This window comes from Pongo pygmaeus, chromosome 12, assembly GCF_028885625.2.
Source record: "Pongo pygmaeus isolate AG05252 chromosome 12, NHGRI_mPonPyg2-v2.0_pri, whole genome shotgun sequence".
NCBI classification, from domain to species: Eukaryota; Metazoa; Chordata; class Mammalia; order Primates; family Hominidae; genus Pongo; species Pongo pygmaeus.
In genome coordinates this window covers 63,447,942-63,465,835 of record NC_072385.2, presented here as the reverse complement: position 1 = coordinate 63,465,835, position 17,894 = coordinate 63,447,942, and the positions used below count along the sequence as shown (strand labels likewise).

At 43.2% G+C, this 17,894-nt stretch overlaps 1 protein-coding gene across 45 annotated transcripts in view; it reads right to left on the bottom strand.

The window, feature by feature from the left end:
• Positions 1-17,894, bottom strand: part of LOC134737792 (uncharacterized) — a 126,569-nt gene that overhangs the window by 91,675 nt on the left and 17,000 nt on the right. For 18 of the 45 annotated variants that reach the window (XR_010123072.1, XR_010123068.1, XR_010123067.1 and 15 more), the window contains 2 exons: positions 9,434-9,471; positions 2,340-2,442 (listed from right to left, as the gene is read on the bottom strand). Coding sequence is in view for 8 of the 45 variants with exons in the window: in XM_063648617.1 (XP_063504687.1) it covers positions 2,384-2,442; positions 9,434-9,471 (97 nt within the window). In the remaining 37 variants the exon portion in view is untranslated. Of the gene's footprint in view, positions 1-21; positions 1,420-1,509; positions 2,443-6,992; positions 7,092-9,433; positions 9,472-17,894 lie in introns of those variants that run through there. The other 27 variants (XR_010123082.1, XR_010123081.1, XR_010123086.1 and 24 more) reach the window with 9 other exon arrangements.

Sequence of the window (17,894 nt, the reverse complement as noted above, 5' to 3'; positions counted from 1 at the left end):
ATAACAAATTACCACAAACTATATGGCTTAAAACAACAGAAATTTAATCTCTTGCAGTTTAGGAAGCTACAAGTCTGAAATCCAGGTGTCAGTAGGGCCATGCTCCCTCTGAAGGCTCTAGGGAAGAATCCTTCCTTGTCTCTTCTAGTTTCTGGTGGTTATCAGCAATCTTTGGAGGGCCAGAGCCATTCCTTAGTTTGCAGCAGCATAACTGCAATCTCTACCTCCATCTTCATGTGACCAACTTCCCTCTGTGTCCCTCTCTTCTTATGACAATACCAGTTACTAGACTAGGACTTTCCAGTAAAACTTCATCTCAACTTGATTATATGTGCAAGGACCGTATTTCCAAGTAAGATCACTTTCATAGGTTCTGGGACAATATGAATTTTGGGGGATACTATTCGATTCGGTACAGAGCACCAACCTTATAAGAAGTTTATACATGTAAGGTATTATACTTAGGACCATGACTGGCACACAATATGTGCTGTGTAAAGGTTGGCTACTCTTCTTCAACATCTCTGGCAGGTAGCTGCTGCCAAAAGGATATGTGGGTGTGTTCTGTTATGTAAAAATCACTCTCCCTCCATTTTGAGTCAGAGGCAAGAAACTGAATCAAACTAGAGTTCTGAAATAAGCTGATTAGGGCAGAGCTAGAGCACATGTTAATATTACCATTCAGTACCCCTTATCAATATCCCACCAATATTCTCAGTCTGGAGTGAAAAAATACCTGCTACAAGCATTTGTTTTTTGAACAACATAGACTTTATCATTCCAAATGAACAATGGCCCTTCAAAGCAGTCCCCTTGTTAGGATCTGCCTTGAAAGAGCCTTCAAAGCTAGCCAAGAAGCTGCAGCAGAGAGACAGCAGTCTCATCACTTACAACTCACACTGTGAGTTCTGATCCCAAACTGCTTTACATGGTATATTCACCCCATGGTTTGGTAATGAAACAACTTTTGGCTGTATCCAAACATTAAATCCATTCTCTGAGATGGAGATGTGCTATTTCTGAGGAAGTGATATTCAAAATAACAAGCTACTTTCAAATTAGGGAAGAGGAGAACAGATTAAAGGCTCTTGCTCTTGCTTCTCCTTCAACAAATGAATTTGGGACAGCTACCCAAACTGAAAAAAAATACAAGGCTGGGCGCGGTGGCTCACGCCTGTAATCCCAGCACTTTTCGAGGCTGAGGTGGGCGGATCACAAGGTCAGGAGTTCGAGACCAGCCTGCCCAACATAGTGAAACCATCTCTATTAAAAATACAAAAATTAGCCGGGCATGGTGGCGAGTGCCTGTAGTCCCAGGTACTCGGGAGGCTGAGGCAGGAGAATCGCTTGAACCCGGGAAGCAGAGGTTGTGGTGAGCCGAGATCACGCCATTGCACGCCAGCCTGGGCAACAGTGAGACTTCGTCAAAAAAAAATAAAATAAAATAAAATAAAGAAATACAGCCAGATCCCAACCACTCTCTTCATATCAAAATAAATACCAGATGGATCAAAGATTTAAATTTAAAGATTAAAGATTTAAACACATACAGTACTCAAAAAGAACAAGTAACTATTTTTATAATTTTGAGGTGGGGAAGCACGCTTTTTTCTAAACATTGGTCTAGTAGCAGAAAAAATTACAAGGGAAGAGATTTTCTGACTACCTAAAAATGTAAAATTTGCACACAGAAAAAAAGCTGCAAAGTTGAAAGGAAATGACAAAATGGGAACAATTCTGTATTATATATGATAGTCGACCTGTTAACTCTTACAAATTAATAAAAAAAATTATTGGAAAAAATGTGCAGGCAAGGTGCTTCACACCTGTAATCCCAATGCTTTGAGAGGCCAAGGCAGGAGGAGCACTTCAGGCCAAAGATCAGGACCAGTCTGGGCTGCAAGAACCCATCTCTACAAAAAATAAAAAATTATCCAGGTGTGGTAGCAGGCGCCTGTAGGCCCAGCTACTCACGAGGCTGAGGCAGGAGGATCTCTTGAGCCCAGGAGTTCAAGGCTACAGTGAGCTATGATTGCACCACTGCACTCCAGCCTAGACAACAAACCAAGACCCTGTCTCTAAAAGAAAAAAAAAAGTTCAAAAGTCATGAATAAGTGATTTAAAGAAAAAATACAAAAGTCCAAAATACATCTGAAAATTCAACCTTTAATATTCAAATAAATGAAAATTAAAGCATACTTAATGAGTGCTATGTTTCAGTTACTATTCTAAGCATTTTACTTGGATTTATTCCTCACAATAACCCTATAAAATAAGTTCTATCATTATCCCTACTTTACCAAGATGAAACTGAGGGACAGAGAAGGTAAATGACTTACCTAAGGTCACACAGTTAATAAATGGCTGAGTCAGAATTCAGCCCCTAGCAGGCTGGCTCCAAAGTCACATTCTTAACCACTGTGTTACAAGACCACGTCTCACCTGTCAGATGAGGAAGACAAAAAATACAACAACCAATGTTATTAAAAGCATGGGGAAACAGGCAATCTCATGTGCTGCTAATAGAAGTTTATATTCTTAAGAGTAGTTTGGCTCCGTGAATTGACATTTTAAATATGCATATCCTTTAACTCAGCTGGCAAATTTCTTGGAATTTATCCTGAAGAGATAGTGCACAAGCATGCAAAGATGTATATACCAAGTGTTTATCATAGAATGCTCACAATAATCAAAATATTGCAAATAAAAAGCCCAATAAGTATACCAAAATGTCCAACAAATTCATTCACTCAACAAACATTTATTAAGCATCAGTGATGTACCAGGAACTGTTCTCAATACCAAGTATAGAGCATGGATAAAAGAAAAAAGGGCCAGGAGTGGTGGTTGACACCTGTAATCCCAGCACTTTGGGAGGCTGAGGAGGGAGGATTGCTTGAACCTAGGAGTTCGAGACCAGCCTGGGCAACACATTGAGACCCCATCTTTAGAAAAAATTTTTAAAAATAGCTGGGTGAAGCAGCACATGCCTGTAGTCCCAATTACTTGAGAGGCTGAGGTAAGAGGATCACTTAAGCCCAGGAGGTGGAGGTTGCAGTGAGTCGAGATCATGCCACTGCACTCCAGTGTGGGTGACAGAGCGAGACCCTGTCTCCAAAAAAAAGGGAGAGAAACACTCATTCTATGATACAGAATGAGATGCTGCCTGATTCTAGCATAATAAAACAATCTTTAAAAGAAAAATCCCTGTCTTCATGGAGCTTATATTCTAATGGAGGAAAGTTAGGCAATAAGCAAATAAATAAGAAAAGTATATATCAGATGATGCTAAATGCTACAGAGAAAAATACAGAAGGGAAGAGGGATAGGGAAGAAAGGAGGATTGTTATCTTGTTAAGGGAGTCAAAGAAGACCCCACTGATAACAGATAAAATAAATGGATTAAATATTAGAGAATAATAGCAGTATGATATAACCACTCACTGAACTATAATTCAGCCCTTTATTCTGTATTTATTGACATGAAAATGTCCTCAATCAAGTGAAATCAAGTACAAAAAGATGGTAAACCAGTAACAAGATATGACTCCATTGATATAAAATTACACATATATATATGCTCATATTCCAACTGGGAGAGTAGACCAACATCTAACAAGATTAATAATACTGAGTAAGGGTCCAGGCTGAGTGCCAGGCATCAGTATAAGCAGTATATCTGTTCACGCACCCATTCACTGATCCTCCTCCCAATACCTATACTTTGCTCCAGAAAGAATTTAAGGACAGCAAATCTACACACCTCCTCAAGTTCTTTATTTCTCTCATCCTTTCTCTCTTCTTCCCAGAAGCCAGGCCAGTGACAGTGTGAAAAAGGGACATAAGAAGGATGGAAGGAAACCTCCACAGAATCTGGATGGGATTCCTCTTATTTCAATACATAGGAAACAGGTCCTGGGAGGCACAACTCCTCCCTGCACACCTGCAGGATTTGAAGCAAGGCTACCTGACTCAGACTCCCTATTTCATTCCCTACAAAACCCAAGATGCCCTGCAGGGACAGCTGGGAGCAAGCCTAGCTCATCATATGGAGGTGAAAGGCCACAGGAGGCCAGAGCTCTACCCTTGGCACACAAGGCCTACATCTTTCTATGAGCAGAAATGACAGAGTCAAGCCCTTTTTGGCCCCTAACCTGTCCTCTCCTCCATGCCTGTATTCATAAGCTATCCTGGCTAAGTTAATTCATGCTCAACCCCCCATATCCACCGCCTTGCCCAGTTACCCCGGAGATTCACAGATTTCCCCACTAAGATTCTCGAGACTAAGTCCCTACGAAGAAAGCTGCCGAGGGTGACCAGACATGTTAGTTTGATTCAAACATTTTCAGTCTGGGGTGAGGGTAGCCAGGGTTCAGATCTATCTGCTCTTAGATATGTAAGAGCAGACTATACTTCTTGTTTGAGCATAATGCCACAAACAAGGAACTGGAAACTTCCTGAAGGTGAAATCCACATTGTTGTTGCCTGTATCTTTAGCCTGGGGTGGGGGGTATAGGCACATGAGTGGAGGCAGCGCACTCAGGGAAAGACTCAACTACTTCAAAACGTTTCTCACATACTCTCTGTCACCTCTTGGACACCAACTATAAGCCAGGCTCTGTGTTAAGTGCTTTCATACGCTATTGACAAAAAAAGTAAAATCACTTTTATCAAACATTCCTACTATGTACTACTGAATTTAAGACGCCTAAAGCACATTCAGGTCCAGCTGCCCTGCTGATAGTTAAACATTCAGGCTTGATGTTAAGCAGAGGATAAAAACCTGAGATTCTCTCCTCAGGGTTATCACAGAAGTCTACAAACTATCAAGTCAGATTCTTCAGGCCCCAATCTGGCTTCAGCTCTCTTACCTGTGCTTTCACCAGGAAACATCACAAACACTCATGTACATATCTCAAGTCCCCAACACACTTGGTCTGCAAGTGGAAGAAATTCCCTGCTATAAACGGGTACCACAGGAGGTAGACAAAACCCAAAAGTAATCACACTTCTTCAGCAGAGGAACCTCTTTCTCTCTCCACCTCTCTCATCTTTGCCAAATATGTATTTATTGAACAACTCATATTATGCTCATCACTACAGGATATAAGAGATGCCTCTTGCCTTCAAAAATTTACTCCAATAGGGAAAATAAAATCAATACATAGGAAGCATGTTATAAAAATAAAACGGTTCGCCGGGCGCGGTGGCTCATGCCTGTAATCCCAGCACTTTGGGAGGCTAAGGCGGGTGGATCACAAGGTCGGGAGTTCAAGACCACCCTGGCCAAAATGGTGAAACCCCGTCTCTACTGTAATCCCAGCTACTCAGGAGGCTGAGGCAGGAGAATCGCTTGAACCCAGGAGACGGAGGTTGCAGTGAGCCGATATCGTGCCACTGCACTCCAGCCTGGGTGACAGAGTGAGACTCCATCTCAAAAAATAAAAAATAGCCGGGCGCAGTGGCTCACGCCTGTAATCCCAACACTTTGGGAGGCCGAGGCGGGTGGATCACGAGGTCAGGAGATTGAGAACACAGTGAAACTCTGTCTCTACTAAAAATACAAAAAAAAAAAAAATTAGCCGGGTGCGGTGGCGGGCGCCTGTAGTCCCAGCTACTCAGGAGGCTGAGGCAGGAGAATGGCGTGAACCCGGGAGGCAGAGCTTGCAGTGAGCCAAGATCGCGCCACTGCACTCCAGCCTGGGCAACAGAGCAAGACTCCGTCTCAAATAAATAAATAAATAAATAAATAAATAAATAAATAAATAAATAAAATAAAATAAAATAAAAAATAAGAGGGATCCAGGATTTCTAGTGCATGGAACAGGAAAACAGAGATGCTGGTAAAACAAATGGAGAAGTGGGTAAAGTAAGACAAACAATGGGATGTCCTGGTATATACAGCTATCTTCAATTTCAAATAACCACATCTCCCCTTTTGGTTCCATTCCTAGTAGAGGTATGTTTTACTTCAAGAAAAATCTCCAATACAAACATCTGAGACATAAAGTTGGGGATCATTCACAAGACAAAAAAGAGTCTCCTTTTTGCTGTTAACTAAGATATGATTTAACCACCCCTCAAACTATCCATCATACATACATATATACATATATATACATACAATGTTTATACCCAGCTTTTCAGGATCACATTTATAAGGTGAAGCAAAGTACTTTTAAAAAACATTCAGGACAGGTGAGGTGGCTCACGCCTATAATCCCAGCACTTTGGGAGGCCAAGACGGGTGGATTACCTGAGGTCAGGAGTTTGAGACCAGCCTGGCCAACGTGGTAAAACCCTGTCTCTATTAAAAATACAAAAATTAGCCAGGTGTGGTGGCGCACGCCTGTAATCCCAGCTACTCAGGAGGGCTGAGGCAGGAGAATCACTGGAACCTGGGAGGTGGAGGTTGCAGTGAGCAGAGATCGTGCCACTGCACTCTGATGCCACTGGGCGACAGAGCAAGACTCCGTCTCAAAAAAAAGAAACAGACACATGCACACATATGTTTATTACAGCACTATTTACAATAGCAAAAACATGGAACCAACCCAAATGCCCATCAATGAAAGACTGGATAAAGAAAATATGGTACATATAAACCATGGAATACTATGCAGCCATAAAAAGGAATGAGATCATGTCCTTTGCAGGGACATGGATGAAGCTGGAAGTCATCATCCTCAGCAAACTAACACAGGAACATAATACTAAACACCACACATTCTCACTCATAAGTGGGCGTTGAACATTGAGAACACATGGACACAGAGAAGGGAATAACACACACCAGGGCTGTTGGGGGGTGGGAGTGAGGGGAGGGAACTTACAGGATAGGTCAATAGGTGCAGCAAACCACCATGGCACACGTACAGCTATGTAACAAACCTGCATGTTCTGCACATGTATCCAGTTTTGTTTTTTCTGTTTTTTAGAATAAAGAAAAAAAAATTTATAAAGGCAATGTATCAGGTTGGGTGTGATAGCACATGCCTGTAATCCTGACACCTGGGAGGCCAAGATGGGAGGATCGCTTGAGGTTAGGAGTTCAAGACCAGCCTGGGCAACATAGCAAGAAGACTCTGTCTCTACAAAAAAATTAAAAATTAAAAATTAAAATTTTTAAAAAGGCAACGTATTGATGAATGAATGGCTAAACTATGATGCATACATAAAATGGAATATTATTCAACCTTAAACCAGAAAGTAATCCTGTCACATGCTACAGCATGGATGAACCCTAACACATTATGCTAAGTAAAATAAGCCCATCACACACACAAAAATACTGTATGACTCTATTTACATGAGGTAGTAAAGTATCCAAATTCATAGAAACAGAAAGTAGAATGGTGGTACCAGAGAAAGGAGGCGTAGGGCAAGAAAAGTTGTTGTTTAACGGGTACAGAGTTTCAGTTTTGCAAGGTGAAAAAGTTCTGGAGATCTGTTGCACAAAATGTGAATATACCCAAGATTACTAAAACGTAAAGACTTAAAAGTGGTTAAAATGGCAAATTTTACGTTTTTTACAATTTCTCATACACTTAAAAATGGTTAAGATGGTAAATTTTATGTGTGTTTTTTACCACAACTGCTTTTGTTTTGTTTTGTTTTTTTTAGACAGAGTCTTGCTCTGTCACACAGGCTGGAGTGCAGTGGCACAATCTCGGCTCCCTGCCACTGCAACCTTCACCTCCTGGGTTCAAGTGATTCTCCCGTCTCAGCCTCCCGAGTAGCTGGGATTATAGGCGTGCGCCACCCCACCCAGCTAATTTTTTTGTATTTTTAGTAGAGACTGGGTTTTGCCATGTTAGGCAAGCTGGTCTCAAACTCCTGACCTCAGGTGATCCGCCCGCCTCAGCCTCCCAAAGTGCTAGGATTATAGGCGTGAGCCACGCGCCCAGCTCACAACTACTCTTTTTAAAAAGGTAATGTTCATATGGGGAAAAAAAAAAATTCAGCAACAGAAAAAGATATTAAAAAACAAAAAGGCCAGGCATGGTGGCTCATGCCTGTAATCCCAGCACTTTGGGAGGCCAAGGCAGGTGGATTGCTTGAGTCCATGTGTTCTAGACCAGCCTGGGCAACACAGGGAAACCCCATCTCTATTAAAAAAAAAAAAGAAAGAAAGAAAAAGAAAATTTTCAGAAACAGTATGGGTATATAACAAGCATACAGAGTTTCTCCTCTTTTTACATATAAATGCTAACACTAACCATAAATACAATTTTGCACTTTTCTTTGGTTTTCTCTTAATAACAGATCTTGCAGATTGTTCCACGTCAGCTTGTTTATGTATATCTGTGTCATTTTTCTTTTTCCTGCAACCAACCATCCATTATATATCTTTTTTTTTTTTTTTTTTGAGACAGGATCTTGCTCTGTTGCCTGGGCTGGAGTGCAACGGTATGATCTCAGCTCACTGCAACCTCTGCCTCCCAGATTCAAGCGATTCTCCTGCCTCAGCCTCCTGAGTAACTGGGATTACAGGCGCCTGCCAGCACACCCAGCTAATTTTTGTATTTTTAGTAGAGACAGGGTTTCACCATGTTGGCCAGGCTGGTCTTGAACTCCTGACCTCAGGTGATCCTCCCGCCTCAGCCTCCCAAAATGCTGAGATTACAGGCATGAGCCACCGCGCCTGGCCAGAAATTTTTTTTTTAAGTTTTATTACCCAGCTTTTTTTTTTTTTTTTTTTTGAGACAGAGTCTCACTCTGTCGCCCAGGCTGGAGTGCAGTGGCACCGTCCCGACTCACTGCAAGCTCAGCCTCCCGGGTTCACGCCATTCTCCTGCCTCAGCCTCCTGAGTAGCTGGGACTACAGGCGCCCGCCACTACGGCCAGCTAATTTTTTGTATATTTTTTAGTAGAGACAGGATTTTCACCACATTAGCCAGGATGGTCTCGATCTCCTGACCTCGTGATCCGCCCACCTCAGCCTCCCAAAGTGCTGGGATTACAGGCGTGAGCCACCGTGCCCGGCCCACCAACTAATTTTTTTAAAAGCACCTCTTTCACTTCAGTGTCTCTCGGTCTGCTGATTGTTTTTTTTTCTTTATGGTAAATTGAATTTTTTTTTTAAATTATACTTTAAGTTCTGGGATACATGTGCAGAACATGCAGGTTTGTTACATGGGTATGCACACTGATTGGTCTTCTTAGAGGAAGCATAGTGAGGTAGAAATGAGGGCTCCTTAGATACATCAGGGCTCAAATATCAGTTCTGCCATTCCCAAGTTAATTAATCTCTTAGAGCAGCCATCCCCAACCTTTTTGGCATCAGGGACCCATTTCATGAAAGACAATTTTTCCATGGACAAAGGGGAGGGAATGGTCTCAGGATGATTCAAGTACATTACATTTATTGTGCACTTTATTTCTATTATTATTATTACGTTGTAATATATAATAAAATAATTATACAACTCACCATAATGTACAATCAGTGGGAGCCCTGAGCTTGTTTTCCTGCAATTAGATGAGATGGGAGACAATGACAGATCATCAGGCATTAGATTCTCACAAGAAGCATGCAACCTAGATCCCTCACACTTGCTCAGTTCACAATAGAGTTCCTGCTCCTATGAGAATCTAACGCTGCCCTGATCTGACAGGAGGCAGAGCTCGGGTAGTAACGCGAGTGATGGTTGTAAAAATACAGATGAAGCTTTGCTCACTCGCCCACCACTCACCTCCTGCTGTGCAACCTGTTCCTAATGAGCCACAGACTAGGGTTGCGGACCCCTGTCTTAGAGCCTCTGGGTTGTCACCTGTAAAAGACAGACGCTACCATCTATCTCCTACACAGGTGAAATCACAACATATGGTTGAAAAGCCTATTAGAAGGCTAGGAGTGGTGGCTGATGCCTGTAATCCCAGCACTTTGAGAGGCCGAAGCAGGTGGATAACCTGAGCTCAAGAAATTGAGACCAGCCTGGCCAACATGGTAAAAGCCATGTTCACTAAAAATACAAAAATTAGCTGGGTGTGGTGGCGCACATCTGTAATTTCAGCTACTCGGGAGGCTGAGGCATGAGAATTACTTGAACTCAGGAGGCAGAGGTTGCAGTAAGCCGAGATCACACCACCACGCTCCAGCCTGGCAACAGAGTGAGACTCCATCTCAAAAAAAAAAAAAAAAAAAAGCCTATTAAAGAGGACAAAGTGCTGTCTCTGTTTAACCAGCACTGTCTCAGAAGTCAAAGAAATGCTTAAAGAAGTAGTAAAGGACAAGAAGGGATCTGCCAAATTAACAAGAGAAAGGGTGTTTCTGGCAAAGGCAACAATACATACAAAGGGCAAGAGTTGGGCAGAGCCGCCGGGCACAGTGGCTTACGCCTGTAATCCCAGCACTTTGGGAGGCCGAGGCAGGTGGATCACCTGAGGTCAGGAGTTTGAGACCAGCCTGACCACCACGGTGAAACCCCGTCTCTACTAAAAAAATATACAAAATTAACCAGGTGTGGTGGCACATGCCTGTAATCCCAGCTACTTGGGAGGCTGAGGCAGGAAAATTGCTTGAATCTGCAAGGCAGAGGCTGCAGTAAGCCGAGATCGCTCCACTGCACTCCAGACTGGGCAACAAGAGCAAAACTCTGTCTCAATTAAAAAAAGTTGTGCAGACACACAATCCAACAACACAGATACTAACATGAAAATAAAAATGTGAATTAGTCAACAAGTAGTTATTGAGTGCCTCTACATACTAGGCACTGAAGATACACAACCAGGAACAAGCTCCCTGCCCTCATAGAGCTTATAACCCACCAGGAGAGAAAGACAAACAGTTAAGTGGTCTTATGTAAACAAATGGGGTGCTAACAGTTTCTTTATAAAGCGGCCAGAAAAGCCCTTCAAAAGGAGATAATGCTTACTTGACAATTAAAGGCAAGGGACAGGCCAGGCGCGGTGGCTCATGCCTGTAATCCCAGCACTTTGGGAGGCCGAGGCAGGTGAATCACTTGAGGTCAGGAGTTCAAGACCAGCGTGGCTAACATAGAGAAACCCCGTCTCCACTAAAAATATAAAATTAGCCGGGCATGGTGGCACACGCCTGTAGTCCCAGCTACTCGAGAAGCTGAGACAGGAGAATCACTTGAACCTGGGAGGCAGAGGTTATAGTGAGCTGAGATCATGCCACTGCACTCCAGCCTGGGTGACGGTCAGACTCTGTCTCAAAAAAAAAAAAAAAAACCAAGGGATAGTTAACTGAGGCAAAATGCACAGTGAAGAGTGTTCCAGGCAGAGGCTATACAGCACTGCAAAGGCCTTCAGGCCAGAAACCGCTGGAGAAGGGGTCAACGAACTGTGAGCAGATGAGGGTGCCAGCAGTAGGGAAGAAGGGGCCTGGGATGAGACCTGAGAAACATGCAGGGACCAGATATTGCAGGATCCAAGTAAAGAACTCAAATCTCTTCCCTGCCCCTTTAAGGGTAGAGAAGTGGCAGAGTCCTCTAAGTCCAAATTTCTCTAAATATGGTCTGGAGGACTGGGTGCAGTGGCTCACACCTGTAATCCCAGCACTTTGGGAGGCAAGTGGATCACCTGAGGTCAGGAGTTCAAGACTAGCCTGGCCAACATAGCAAAACCCCATCTCTACTAAAAATACAAAAATAAAAATAAAAAATGTAGCTGGGTGTGGTGGTGGACGCCTGCATTCCCAGCTACCCTGGAGGCTGAGGCAGAAGAATCTCTTGAACCTGGAGGTGGAGGCTGCAGTAAGCTGAGATCACTCCATTGCACTGCAGCCTGGGCGACAAGAGCAAAACTCTGTCTCAAAAAAAAAAAAAAAAAAAGGAGAAAATAGATATCACAGATATCTTTGGCTGGGCGCGGTGGTTCACACCTGTAATCCCAGCACTGTGGGAGGCTGATGTGGGTGGATTGCCTGAGGTCAGGAGTTCAAGACCAGCCTGGCCAACATAGTGAAACCCCGTCTCTACTAAAAATACAAAAAATTAAAAAAAAAAAAAATTAGCTGGGCATAGTGGCGGGTGCCTGTAACCCCAGCTACTTGGGAGGTTGAGGCAGGAGAATTGCTTGAACCCAGGAGGCAGAGATTGCAGTGAGCCAAGATCGTGCCATTGCACTCCAGCCTGGGCAACAAGAGCGAAACTCCATCTCAAAAAAATACATATATATATGATCTGGAGACCAGATGACTGGTGTCAGAATCACCTGGGAGGCTGATCAAGCTGCAGATTCCTGGTCACCACCCCAAACCTACTCAATTAGAGTATCTAGCAGTTGATACCAGGAAATCTGCATTTTAAACAAGTATCCGGCACCCCCTCCCTCACCCTCATGGGTAATTCTGATGCACTAAAGCTTCAAAACCATAGCTCTAGGAACAAGGCTAATGAAGAAAGGCCCTTACTTGAAACTAGCTGTCAATGTCATAATTAGAGTACTATGTAAAGCCAGAGTCAAGCTGGGCATTAAGTAATCTAGACACAGCAGGCTGAGCTAAGTGTGATGGTGTACACCTATATCCCGGCAACTTGGGTGGCTGAGGCAGAAGGGTCATTTGCGCTCAAGTTCAGTGCTGTAGTGTGCTATGATCATGCCTGTGAACAGCCACTACACTCCAGCTTGGGCAACATAGCAAGACCTTGTCTCTAGAAAGAGAAGTCTGAATGAATTATGGAATTTGAAGGTCCCAACGCAGAAAATAGAAGGCAGGACATTACAGCCATGGGACTTAAGAGAACAGAAGGAGCAAGCAAAGACAGTTAGCACTTTCAGGGAAATCACTAACAATAGTCATGATCTCCAGCTCTCTTAGGTTGGTTTTCCCAGCATGGCCCGAGGAAGGAAATGCAGGTGCCTCACCTCACAGAGACTAGATTACCAGGCCATAGACTGCCCAGTCTGTGCACATAACCACTCCATCCAATCTTCAAAAGAGAACACATCCTTCCTCAGTAAGTACTCTATCTTCATGAATCCCCATCAGCCTGCAAAAGAGCTCTGAGCTACATACAAAAACATTCAGAACACCTCTAAGGGCCAGGGACTAGCGCTACCCCTCAAGACTCTCTACTTGGCACATCAGTGCTCCCTAACCCTGTCAAAATTTAAGAGCCAGGTCAGAAACCTTGATGCCCACTCCTACATACCTTCAGATCCCAGCATTCATGCACATCCAGCCAGTCTTCCAGTACTTTTTGCTATGCCTCACTGACAGAGTCCCGTACTATACAGAATACTCTCTCCCCCAAATTCAGAGAGAAATTCCACAGATTCATGTTGAACAGAGTCCTGAACTCCTAAGGCTGCTGAGGCCAGCTCCTATGCCTGGTTCAGCGGGAGGAGGTAGCCTGAAGAGAGCTCACTCCCTTCACCCTACCTGAAGGAAGCTCCAGGACTACTGCAGGCTTCTGTACATGCAATTTGTTTCAAAGATAAGGTAGTTGAACCTGACATATTTAAAAGAATGGCTAGGCTCTTGGCAGCAGAAATTGAGGTGGGGGAAAAGTTAAGATAGGATTTCTGGGGATTTCATTTTAAAGTAAAGAGCCCATAAAATACAGAGAAAGTAATATACACTCTCACTCAAATCCTTGTATGTCAACTATCTGATCCCTTCTATAATCCAAAAGCTGGTTCCAAACTAAAGAGGTAAGAATGCTAAAAGATGATTTAAGTAATCCCCAAGATTATTTATGGTCCTAATCCTGAATTGCTTGCCTTGTTCCTTCTTACACTCTACTCACTATCCAGGTGCTCCAGGTTTATGACTTAGATCCTGCTTCAGCCTTGTCTCATCTTATCCTTCAGGTCTTTTGCTTCCTTCCTTGCTTAGAATTCTACTCCACTATCAGTTATTCTGCCCTCAGCTACCTGAAGTTAATAATATGCCTACCCAGATTCTCAACCTTTATCCTCAGGACACATGCTCCCTTCATGAGCAAGTCTTTTGTGTCAGGCTTACCCTGGTTTCATGGATATGACTCAATCATTTTAGATGGTTCATCCAGGCAAACAAGGGAATTACCAAAGATGGACGAAATAGGAAGAATGACAATGAACCAAGGGCCAGTGTTTAAAACTCACCCTGACAACCTAAAGTACACCTTCCTAGACCTCAGGTGCTGCCCCCAATACTCTATCTCCCTCCCTAGTGCCCCACCTCAAAGGTCCTTCTAGCCACTGCTGATAAGCTTTGACTAGGAATTCATGGTGAGCACAACATAAGCTTACAGTCTAGTGAAGGACACAGACAACAAAATAATTACAATACATATGATAATTAATGGTAATGCATGCAGAGTTGTAGGATCAAGGCTAATCAGGTGAAGTTATATGTATACTAAGCTATAACTTGGATGATGAATAGGAGATACCCAGGCAGTGGCAGAGCATGTTAAGGAAGGGTGTTCTAGGCACAATGAAGAGCACATGCAAAGGCCTTGCAGCAAGAAAGCACATCTAAAGAGATGTCATGAGCTGGAGGATGGGAAGGTCAAGATAGGGGACTGATGCAGATGATGCTGGAGAGGCCAAAAGGGCCGAACAGGACAAAAGAAGTTGTTTTACTATTCACTGCACAAGTACTTATTGTCAATAATGTGTCAGACATTGTTCTAGGTGCTAGGAATACAACAATGAATAAAACAAACAATATCAGCCAGGCACAGTGGCTCACACCTGTAATCCCAGCACTTTGGGAAGCCAAGGCAGACGGATCATTTGAGGTGAGGAACTCAAGACCAGCCTGGCTAACATGGTGAAACCTTGTTCCTACTAAAAATACAAAACTTAAGCCAGGCATGGTGGCACGCGCCTCTAATCCCAGCTACTGAGGAGGCTGAGGCACAATAATCGCTTGAACCCGGGAGACAGACATTGCAGTAAGCCGAGATCGAACCACTGCACTCCAGCCTGGGCAACAGAGCCAGACTCCATCTCAAAAAAAAAAAAAAGGCCAGGTGTGGTGGCTCATGCCTGTAATCCCAGCACTTTGGGAGGTTGAGGCAGGCGGCTCATGAGGTCAGGAGATCGAGATCATCCTGGCTAACACGGTGAAACCCCATCTCTACTGAAAGTACAAAAAATTAGCGCCTGTAGTCCCAGCTACTCGGGAGGCTGAGGCAGGAGAATGGCGGGAACCCAGGAGGCGGAGCTTGCAGTGAGCCGAGATGGCGCTACTGCACTCCAGCCTGGGCAACAGTGCAAGACACCATCTCAAAAAAAAAAAAAAAAAAAAGACAATATTCCTGTTCTCTTCTAATTGGAGAAGACTATAAACAAATATGTAAATAAACCAGAAAATTATCATATATTGGTAAGTGCAATCACAGAATTAAAATCAGGTGATGTAATAAAAGCATATGGGTAGATACTTTAGAATCATTAGTCAGTCAAGGGAAGACCTGTCTGAAGAGGGCATTTAAAAGCAGGGGCAGGGTGCAGTGGCACAGAGACCAGCTGTGAGACCTCGTTTCTACAAAAAATTTTTTTAAAAATTAGCCAGGCGTGGTGGCACATGCCTTTAGTCCCAGCTACTGGGGAGGCTGAGGCAGGAAGATCCCTTGAGCCCAGAGGGGTACAGTGAGTTATGATCACACCACTGCACTACAGCCTGGGTGACAGAACGAGGCTTTTGACTCAAAAAAAAAAAAAAAAAAAAAAGAAAGAAAAAAGAAAAGAAAGGAAGGAATGAAGGAAAGAAAAGAAAAATCAGGTATCTCAATAAAAGGAAGTCATTAAAAATTCAATGGAGGCTGGGTGCAGTGGCTCACGCCTGTACTCTCAGAATTTCAGGAGGCTGAGGTGGGCGGATCACTTGAGGCCAGGAGTTCGAGACCAGCTTAACCAACATGGTGAAACCCCATCTCTACTAAAAATATAAAAATTAGCTGGGCATGGTGGTGCACACCCGTAATCCCAGCACTTTGGGAGGCCGAGGTAGGACAATCACTTGAAACTGGGAGGCAGAGGTTGCATGAGCCGAAATCACGCTACTGCACTCAAGCCCAGGAGACAGAGACTCTGTCTCCAAAACACAAAGTAGTTCAATGGAATTATCACTAACATCTAACATCATTTTTTTTTTGAGACGGAGTTTCGCTCTTGTTGCCCAGGCTGGAGTACAATGGTGCAATCTCAGCTCACTGCAACCTCCACCTCCCAGGTTCAAGTGATTCTCCTACCTCAGCCTCCCGAGTAGCTGGGATTACAGGTGCCTGCCACCACGCCCAGCTATTTTGTATTTTTAGTAGAGATGGGGTTTCACCATGTTGGCCAGGCTGGTCTTGAACGCCTGACCTCAGATGATCCACCTGCCTTGGCTTTCCTCCTAAAGTGCTAGGATTATAGGCATGAGCCACTGCGCCCGGCCTCACTGACATCTTTTTAAGCAGAAGAATTATCATTTAAGCAATCATTCTTACATTTTACTTTATTTTTTTCTGAGACAAGGTCTTGCTCTGTCACCAAGGCTGGAGTGGATTACAGTTCATTGCAGCTTCAACCTCCCAAGCTCAAATGATCCTCCCACTTCAGCCTCCCAAGTATCTGGGACCACAGATGTTCACCAGCACCACACTTGGCTAATTGGTTATTTTTTGTAGAGACATGGTCTCACTATGTTGCCTTGAACTCCTGGGCTCAAGCAATCCTCCCACCTCGGCCTCCCAAATTGCTGGGATGACAGGCATGAGCCACCACGCCTGGCCCATTCTTCCATTTTATGAAGGTCACTCTGGCTGTAGTGTGGAGACTGGAATGGAGGTAGGGGTGAATAAAATTACGACTAGAGGCAGTGATGATAATGCATTATGTAAACTAAGATGATGATAATAACAAGATTAACATAGCAATTAGTAGGTGCCAATCTATTATTCTAAGCATCTTATATATATTAATTCACTTAATCCTCACAAGTACTCTTTAATAAATTTAAAAACTAAGGTACAGGGTAGTAGCAATGGAGAGGGAAAATGATTAGATTCAAGAAATATTGAGGAGGTAGGGAGGACAAGTCCTAGTGACTGGTTGTCAGATGTGGGAAGGGAAAGAAGGAATGATTAATCATTACTGGGTTTGGCGCTTTAGCCACTGCATACTGTCTATAACGTATATGATTGGGCACTGGAGAAGGAGCAAGTGAGAAAAAGCAGGGGGCTGCAAGACATCCCAGTGGGGTTGTAAGCAACTGGATAATCTGGTCTAGAGATCTGGGCTGGAGATTTGGGAATCATCCAAGTGTAGATGGTAACTGAAGCTGCCAAAGAGGTTGAGATCACCCAAAAACTGGAAATACCTTAATGTCTCGATAGAAAAATAGCCAAATAAAATACAGCATATCCATTCTATGAAATACTATCCAGCACCAAAAAGAATGAGATATGCCTGTTTGTACTAACATGGAATACTGTCAAAGCGTGTTATTAAATCATAGAAGAAAATACCAGAATGATACAGAAGATGTTATATCACTTGTATAGAGATTAAATAAAACAAAAAATAATACTTTAAATTTTTTCTGGGTTCATACATATGTAAGTAAACACACAGGAAAAAGTATGGCAGGTACATTCCAAACCACCAATACATTACCTCTAGTGAATACAGAAATAACTGAAATGGGGAGACAGGAATAGCCAAGATATGATCTACAATATTTTGGTATTTTAAAAATATCATTTATTATATTCTCTGTAAATTAAATAATTTTTCAGAAAGAATGAGCAGAAGGAGGAGCTTACAAAGGACATCTTTTGCTTCAGATACTAAATTCTCTCTGTCCTTCCCATCCTCCACTGGCCTTGAGGTTCACGTATTCTGGCTTCTCATCTGTCTACCTGAAATGTTAACACCAAGCCCCCTAATTCCACACTCTATCCCAAATCCTTGGCTCCAGGCAAGCCCTGGTCACCAATCTCTGA